The sequence below is a fragment of the Salpingoeca rosetta genome (assembly GCF_000188695.1).
Source record: "Salpingoeca rosetta unplaced genomic scaffold supercont1.31, whole genome shotgun sequence".
Lineage (NCBI taxonomy): Eukaryota > Choanoflagellata > Craspedida > Salpingoecidae > Salpingoeca > Salpingoeca rosetta.
In genome coordinates this window covers 506,109-515,208 of record NW_004754903.1, presented here as the reverse complement: position 1 = coordinate 515,208, position 9,100 = coordinate 506,109, and the positions used below count along the sequence as shown (strand labels likewise).

General features: G+C 53.8%; 2 protein-coding genes across 2 annotated transcripts in view; one reads left to right on the top strand and one right to left on the bottom strand.

The window, feature by feature from the left end:
• PTSG_09771 (uncharacterized protein) overlaps positions 1-1,561 on the bottom strand; it is a gene marked incomplete at both ends in the record, with an annotated part of 5,291 nt that extends 3,730 nt beyond the window's left edge. Inside the window, 7 exons of the mRNA XM_004989069.1 lie at positions 9-28; positions 210-237; positions 634-667; positions 798-844; positions 1,037-1,108; positions 1,234-1,308; positions 1,474-1,561. Of these exons, the coding sequence (XP_004989126.1) occupies positions 9-28; positions 210-237; positions 634-667; positions 798-844; positions 1,037-1,108; positions 1,234-1,308; positions 1,474-1,561 (364 nt within the window). The remainder of the gene's footprint in view (positions 1-8; positions 29-209; positions 238-633; positions 668-797; positions 845-1,036; positions 1,109-1,233; positions 1,309-1,473) is intronic.
• Positions 1,562-5,732: 4,171 nt separating this feature from the next.
• Positions 5,733-7,222, top strand: PTSG_09770 (uncharacterized protein; the record flags this gene model as incomplete). The annotated part of the gene is made up of 1 exon (XM_004989068.1): positions 5,733-7,222. One exon carries the CDS (start codon positions 5,733-5,735, stop codon positions 6,861-6,863), a length of 1,131 nt encoding a protein of 376 aa, XP_004989125.1. The 3' UTR covers positions 6,864-7,222.
• Positions 7,223-9,100: the final 1,878 nt, after the last annotated feature.

Genomic DNA, 9,100 nt, shown 5'->3' with positions numbered 1-9,100 from the left:
GAACGCACCGCAGCTGTCATCACAGCCCCTGAGGACGATGAACCGCAAATAACGCATGGATGCCAACAACAACCAGTGTGAGTTGTGACAAGTGAGTAGTGTTGAATGTGAATGGATCAATCGTGCAGGGGAGGACAATGTCGCAGTGACCATCAAGTCGCGCCAGCAACATGTAATGTGAGTGAACAGACAAGACCGACACATCTTACGAATCGCATGGGCCGTCGCAGCCAGTGTCTGCGTTAGGAAGAAGGGAAAGTTTGGGGGGCGCAAGTTAGGTGCATGTGAGCTTGTGTATTGGAAAATCAAGACTTGGCAGCAAGGCGGTGATGGCTGGTGCACATCAGCAAAAACAGCAGAGGGCACAATTGAAGAGAGTTCATTTCAGCAGCTGCATGCACTCACCACATGAATCGTCTGTTGGTGTTGGCGTGTCAACAACGCGACGAGAGCACGGTTATCGGGTGGGATGAATTGAACGAGTGAGATGTCGGCCACACACACACACACACACACACACACACACACACACACACACACACACAAAACAAGACGATCATCATGCCATTCAATAAACTTTACAGGACATGCGCAAGCATTGACAGGCCAGGTGGGATGTTGGTGGTAACTGACCGCAGCCATCGTCACAGTAGTCGTCGCAGTATGTCTGCAGCAATGTCGGTGTTGATGTGGGGTTTACGGGGAATCGTGAGCGGAGGACAATGTGAGTGAGGAGGAAGCATGTGGCACTGCGCTAAAGTCGTCTCACTGACGAACATGTTGACGATATCACTCACCCAAGCACATGAGTCGTCGCATCCATAGTCGCAATCCCCGTTGCAATCTGGCAAGCGCAACGTCAGGTACAACAATCGTGTGTGTGTGTGTGTGTGTGTGTGTGTGTGTGTGTGTGAGCAAGAACGCGTGTGGTGTGTGCACAGGATCCTGTGTAGCAAGCTCGTGTTCCCAGTAACAAGTCAGCAAATGACCTCACAAGCCTATCATTTGCAAGCAAGCATTCATAAGACAAACGCACCATCGTCGCAGCTGTCGTAGCAAATGTCGCAGCCAGAGTCGCATCCGCTGTAGCAGGTATCACAGCCCTCGTCTGAGGTTATGTTGTCAAACACCGCAACGGCTCAAAGTCAGATCATGTTAGTCATCCGTCTTACGTTGCCGTCCAGCACGAGATGTCGCGAAGATGATGCAAGCTTGCAAGTTTGAGAAACGCACCACAGTCACCGTCGCATGATTCATCGCAGGCGTCATTGCAATCGGTGCAATAGTCGCAGCCAGTGTCGCAGCTGCCTGTGAACGGTGGTGAAATGGAACCAACCAAAATGGTGGCAATGCTGAGTCAACGACACAAGCACACGAGTCAACGGCATCACAAGCGTAAAAGCACGCGCTTGCGGTGTGTGATATGCAATGAGACGGTGCTCGAAGCACAACAGTGATTCGCTCTGCACTCACTGTCGCATCCGATGTCATTAATGATGCAACTGGAATCACAGCTGTCATCACAGCTTGAGCAGGACTCCGAGCAGCTCCTGAAGGCCATGGACGTGTGAGACAGCTCATGAGCGGTGGGCAGCAGTAGAAGGTACAGGAACAGAAGAAGAGAAGACAACAACAAAAGCGAGCAAGCGGCCAACATTGACGCGTGTGAACAGCTCCACGCACGCCATGCGATGTTGAACTTACGAGTCGCATCCAAAGTCGCAATAGTGATCGCAGCTGGCAAAGAGAAGCAGGTAAAGGAGAAAGAACAGCGGACAGAAGAACATTCGAGCGGCAACAGGTGAACAGTGTGAGGTCATGCACGTGTTGGGCTGCCTTGCAAGCTCAAACAGGACTCACACGCCAGCATGGTGCACAAGCGATGTGTGCGTGTGCGTGTTTGGAATGCACGGGGATGAGCTTCCTTACCCGTAGTCGTAGCCAGCGTTGCAATAGTCATCACAGTAGTCGTCACAACCACCTGCGTCATGTGGCACAATAACAGCCAAACAGCGCGACTCCTTTTGAGGGCTGTGACACACAGAGAGAAGACGTTAGAGTAGGAGGCAAAGGAAACTCGGACATCATATCTCTAGTCTGCCAGCAAACCCATCTGCGACAGTGCGTGCGCTGTGGCCGACAGTCTTTCAGAACAGGCGTCCCCATCAGCCACAGAGAGAGCGTGACTCGAGCAGGGGACGGAGACAAGAGGAGAGGACAAGCCACGGTGAACCGCACACGCAGACGTGTTCGTGGGTGTGTGTGTGTGTGTTTGCATGAATCTGTGATCGAACACGTGTGCATTGCATATGCGTGATTACGAAAACTGCAAATCAACGCTGCTGGATTCTTGGAATGGACAGGCAGCCACATCACACCGTACCAATGAAACATTGCATTGAAGTATTGAACTGCCCGTAGTTCTTTCGTTCTCTTGTCTGCAGCAACAGCAACGTGAGCTGAGTAACGGTTGGCGATGGATGACCACGCTCCTCCCTTCACACGTGCTCAGCTCCAAGGCAGATTTGACTTTGGGATTGAGCGATTCGTTTGCCCATCTTTGTGACGCATGCGCCTAAATTTTCGCGCCATTGGTCCTCCTCTCAGTCTCTATTTTCTTGTCGACCACAAACCACGCCACTTTCTACCTTCCGTTTCGCTTGGTCGCCTGTTTGCCGTGCTTGCTGTCTGGCTGACGCTGTTGTTGTGGAGCTGCGCAGAGAGAAGTCTTGAACTGGAACCATGCCCCGCCATGTCTGTCGCAAGTGTGGCCGTGAAGTGAAGCACAAGCACAGGAGTGCCCAAGACGGCAGCATCCAGCCATCGTCACACAGGAGGACGACACGCATCATGATACGCAGCAAGCTGACTCTGACGAATGGCTCTCGTGAATACGTCTTCGTTGCTTGCACTGTTGGCGTGTTTGGTTCTTCCTCTTCTTGATTGAGTGGCCTGTAATGATGGCGATTAGCCCTTCAGGCAGCTTGAGTTGTTGAATTGCACATGAGTGGCGAAGACCTTGGTCGTTTGGTGGCTATCTCTAGCGTCTCTCCTTCTCTGTTGGGTGTCTTGTCGACATATCATAAACGAATAAACACCATTATCTCGTCAGGGGAATCAGTTCAGAACATCACAAGCCTTGTTTGTTTGGGAGTCAGTGCCAGCACACGCAACACACGCGTGCACTGACGAAGTGTGGGCAAAGAAGAGGGATGGTGCACGCTGTCTGGATGTTGAATTGCATGCAGTCGACACAAGATGCCGGGTGGTCAACGTAAAGGCCTGTGTGAGTGTGTGGGTCTACTCCACTCGGCAGTCGCGGTGGAACAAAGGAAACAGAAGATACACGAAGCACGCGTACAAAGGTCGATGCAATCGTTCGACACTCACCACATGAGGTTCATCAAAGGAGGCAGAAATCCGCACACACCAAAGGTAAGGACACAGACACAGACACAGACACACACACACACAGAAGTGCACCATGAAGCAATTGCTCACCCTCCTCTGTCTTTCATGCACACAGATCCGTTTGTTTTGTTCCCTACAGCTCCAGCTGAAACCTCTAGCTCTGCGCATTCGCCGTGCACGCAGACATGCATATCCTTTGACAAACCAACAAACCAGTCTTGAACATGGCGCGTGTAACACGTTCGGCACATCGACACGCAAGCAATAAGCTTGCCGGCCTGCGGTCCTGTCGACCAATGCTGTCCACACGCTTGCCCATGAGTGAGGCATTGGGACGCAGAGGCAGGAGTGGAGAGAGGACAATAGCAAGGCAGCAGAATGAAAGTGCAAACACAGAGAGGCGCACAGAGAGGCGCACAACGAGGCGCTGAGACACTGAAGCGAACACACACACACACACACACACTCTCTCTCTCTCTTTTTTTTTTATGCTCGCGCAAGCATACCCTCCCTCCGTCCTTCCTCTCCTCTGCCTCACTTTGGGCGACATCGACACATCAACGAACATACACCTCCATGAAGGCACCATTCGAAGCACTGCCGAGAAAGCCAAGCGCAGACTGCTCTGCGTTGGCGGATGTACGCAAGGGCCTCAGCGACCCAGTTTCGCCCAATGGACGGCGGGCGTTGTGACCAAAACTCCACGCGAAGCCGCGTGTGCTTTCGCCGTACATGGAGTCGGAGCCGTGCCATCGCCATCAACACGTCTTCGTCGCATCGGCTCCCTTTGGCGGACACACGTTGCAGCTTCAGACAGCCGGTGCTGCACGGCACCGGGACGTCTGAGAAGAGGGCTTGAAGGGAATCGCCGGCCAGCGCACCTTCGTGCGCGATCCACTCTCCCGTGTTGGAGACAAACAGCACGTCCACTGCCTTTGGAAACCACGCGTTTCCTTTGAAGTCGTTCTGGGATTCTGCTGTTCAAACGAGTTCTTGGTTTGACCACAGGTTGCAGCGATTCCATGTCCATGTGTTGGTGCCGTCGTTTGAGAAGCGAGCGGCGAGCGTCCACGGGTGTGCACTTTCACCTGCGATCTCCACTTTGCATTTCGTCGTCGCCAAAAAACGTCTGCAATGCCCGAGTCCACGTCGCACCTGAGCGAATTACCGTTGAGCAAGTCTTTCATGCTGGCGATCTCGTCCTGAAGCCTTGCAACGGTGTTGTGCAAGCCTTGCACGTCGACGCCGTTCGGGGTCTGTGGTGTTAATTACCAGCCTGCCGGAATCGTCTTCTTTGAGGACAGCGCCCAACGCCGCAGTCCATTGCGGTGCCAAGAGCCGCTGCCAAGTAGGAGTGTGAAAGGAACAGCATTCACTCTTCCACTGCCTTTGCTGCGAAAACATTGTCAGTTCTGTTCTTGTTGCGTTGTTGAGGTACACGAGGGAGGACGGTGTTTGGTCTTTCTGCTTGAGTTCGCTCACGCTCACGCAAACTTTGTTCTTGCTTGCAGACTTACAGAGCTTGGGGGGGGGGGCTGGTCTTTGAGTGAGTGAGACTTGATGTCAAGAAAAGCAAACAATCTTCAGCACATGGGAGAGTGGCCGGAAAGTGGAGATGCTGAAAGACTGAAAGAGATGCTCAGGGTGTTTGTTCATCCTCACCACATCAGCGAGCTAAAGAGAGAGCTCTAAAGCTGAAGGCCACGAATTCGCGAACAGTACAACAACTCCAAACAACTCGAACACGCAGAAGAACGAGGCGAACGAAGCAAACCCCATTGACCCGTTCGTTCGCTGTCCCACCCACCGAGCGCACCGTTGTCTCATCTTCGCCTTTGTTCGATCCATCCAATGGGGACAAACCGGGACAGCCTTGCGGGCTTGCTCACGATACACGGGAAATTTTCTCCCACTTCGTTTGTGCTATTGTTGCCCAGCGTCCCACACCTTGGCTTTCAGGCCTTTTGTGTGCTTGTGCGTTGTTTCGCTTGTTGTCCCTCCACCTCTCCTGAGGCTTTCCCCTCACAATTTGCCAGAGCAAGCCTTCATTCACCCTTCCACCCCGAGCACCTGAGCACCTCCCCGGCGGCTTGACCTGTTGGCTGACGCCAGGACAGAAGACTGCACTGCACACCCCCTGAGCACCTGAGCACCTCCCCGGCGGCTTGACCTGTTGGCTGACGCCAGGACAGAAGACTGCACTGCACACCCACACACACACACACACACACACACACACACACACACACACACATCTGAAAACAACGACGACGAGATGCCATCCTCCTCCGTCCTCCTCCGTTTTCAGGACTGTGGCCATTATGGCGGCGGCGATTGTCCTTGTAACGGCGACGGGCGGCTTCCAGGGCGTGCTTGGGCAGGAGGAAGCTGAGGGCTCATGCAGCGCAATTTACCGCCAGTGTTCCGCCGCATCCCTCGCCCAAGTGTGCGGACACAGCGATGACGACCTACCGCTGAGCTTTGGTCACTCATTTTGTCAAAGGTTTGAGCGCGGATTCAACGACTTCACTGGGCGTGGCCGGCGGTGGGTGCGATCCACAAAGCAGTGCTTGCAGGGCAAACTGGATGCCTATTTCCGCTCAAACCCAAACAGCCGTTGCCGCACATTGAGCGCGACAGAGTTTGAGTCGCACCTGTCATGCTACACACAGGCATCAAAGAACGCCTGCAACCTCCGTCCGATTGACAGGCAGCGGATACTAGAAATCGTGACACGCGAATACAATGAATTCCAGACGACCTCCACGATTCGTCAAGGTCTGCAGACGGCGTTCAGTTGCCTCGGGTCCTTCGGAGCACCCAACAACAGGCATCAGCAAGTCAAGCCTCTGCTCGGCTTCGGGGCAGGTGTCTGGGACTGGCTTTGGCGCCATCGGCGGTCAGTACCGTCCATCTCTGCTTCGATGGCCAAGTCTGTGGAACAGCAGCTGGCTCAGCAGCTGGGCATCACGCCTGAAAGCATTCACATCACCGTGAAAACCATGGGTACCGCCACCAACATCTTCAGCGACCTTGCCAGCAACATGACGAACGCAAACGCCACAGCACGCGCCCAGGATGCTGATGACTCTGGGCCCCACTTTGCGGTTGTCATTGACATCTCCGATAAGCAAGGGCATGCGGACAGGTTGGCAGCGCGGGCGACTGCGCTCATTGAGAACGGCGACATTGACCTTCGCCCCATTTTTGCCGATACGGACATGCGACAGCATCTTCGTTTGACGGGCTTTGAGGTCTCTCAAGAAACCATGCTGCAGACGGCCAATGACAAGGTCGCCTCTTCCAGCTCAACAACACCGACCGTCATCATTGTTGGCTCCGTCATTGGTGTTCTCTTGCTCGTCGTGATTGTCCTTCTTGCACTCGTGATGAAGGCGCTCAAGAAACAAGACCTCGCGCGCGACAGGCCCCTCGAGGAACACTTGCTCTGATCACGCTCGCCGTGTTTGCTCGCGAAGTTTCTTTCTCCATCCGTTACCATCCCTCTCTCTGACCAGCAGGGCCAGCAGTTGCCTTCAAGACCAATCAATCACACGTGTGAATAGTGTGAATGGTGAAGGGCGACTTGTGTCGGGGTTGTTCTGCTTCTGTGTTCTGTCTGTCTGTCCATGTGTGCGTGTGTGTGCCTGTCTCTCTGTGTGTGTCTCAGTCTCTGTTCCTCTCTCTTTGTTACAGTCGAGGTTGTTACAATGTTACTTGCTCTCTTGCTCCTTCCTTTGCAGCTGCTTCTCAACCTCATCCACTTTGCCTCACTATCGATGGAAGAAGGAGAATGAATGACACAATGCCAATCTCAACACTTCCAACCAAGCAAGGAAGATCTTTGTGTGGTGTGTGTGTGTGTGGTGTGTGTGTGTGTGTGTGTGTGTGTGTGTGTGTGTGTGTGTGTGTGTGTGTGTGTGTGTGTGTGTGTGTGTGTGTGTGTGTGTGTGTGTGTGTGTTCATTTCACTGCAACCACTGCGACTGCTGCTGAAACGTGCACATGTTTTCACACAATTGTCCACAACCGCAGCACCAAATGCATCCAACCAACGAAGTGCGTGCAAGCAGCTGAAACGTGCACATGTTTTCACACAATTGTCCACAACCGCAGCCACACACACACACACACACACACACACACACACACACACACACACACACACACACACACACACACACACACACACACACACACGCGATAGGGGTGTGCCAGTGTGCCACACTTTCCTCCTCCTCCTCCTCCTCCCTCACTCTCGTCCCTTTCCTTCGCATGATGGAGCAGAGAGCGGCATGTCCACCACAACAAACGAGGCCAGGCCATGCACGCGTGCATGCAAGACGAAGCAAAGGTGAATGAACGCGCCTTCTAGCCTCACGCCCACAGCACAGTGCAATGTGAGTGCGGACCGTGCAGCTCTTGCTCACTTGCAAAGCAAGGCAAGCAAACAAGCAAGCAAGCGTACGTGCATCAAAATGAAGCTTGTGCCTGAGCACAGCCGGAAAGGTATGAAGGCTTTGCTGTTCCTGCTTTCATTGCTTGCATGCAAGCATGCGTGTTGTGTGTGTGTGCGTGTGTGTGTGTGTGCATGCGAGCACTTGGTAGTGCAGCTCATTAGCTCGCTCACATATGTGCATCCCTTTCACCACAAGTCGTTCGTTGCTCGTTGTCTTACTTCTTCCTCCACAATCACGTTAACAGGCTGTGCGCTCTCTTCTCAAGCATGGGCAAACACGCCCAACTCAGTGTGCTGCACACGATGGAATGCATGTTCGTTTAAGCTCACACGTGTGCGTGTGTGTGTGCGTGCGTGTGTGCGTGCGTGTGTGCGTGTGTGTCTCATCACAACTGGTGCAGCTTGTGAACTGCTCGTGATCGTGCATGTCGTTTCGTTTGTGTTCTTGTGGGTTACGCGTGGCCGTACTTGCTCTTGCTGCCAGTCACGGCCCTTATTCCGTTGTTGGTGCTGCACCTCCTGCACTCCTGTCCTCCTGCACTCCTGCGCATGGCTCACGATGTGATGTGTTACTGCCTCCGTTCCATCCGTCGGTTGTGTTCGATGCAGAACAGTGGGGTATGAGCGACAGATGACAAAAGCGAGGCACTGCTGCGGCTGCTGCGGCTGTCGTTGCTGCTGTCACACCCGCAGACTACGAACTGCACCATAGAGGTACAAAATCAACCCCGTCTGAACGCATTTGTGCGCGCCATGCCGCTGCCGCTGTCGTTGCTTGTGAGGCTTTAGCCAAACTCACCAGCCATCATGCGGTTTTGTGCTTGTGATCCTCCATTGTTGTGCGCGCGTGTGTGCACGTGTGCACGTATCGTCGTGACGGGTCCACCATGCGCAAGTGCTCACTTGCAGCGCTCCTACTCTCGCTCAATGTTCACTGTTGCACCCTCACCGTTCTCTTCTCTCATGTCATCTTCTCTCGTCTTACAACTCGTCGCCCTTTAAACACCCGACACGGGATACGTTCCCACATCCTACCACTCTCGCTGCTGCCACAAGCATGCCGTCGCTTGCTGCAGCTGTCGCTGCTGTCGCTGCTGTGATGCACAACCTGCCCGACCTCTGAGGAGCCATGAGCGCAGAATGCTCATCGTTACTTGGCATGGCCTCCCGCACAGCTGCCTGCTCACCAGTGCAGACACTGGTGACCCCCGAACGGCGAGCATGAAGGAGG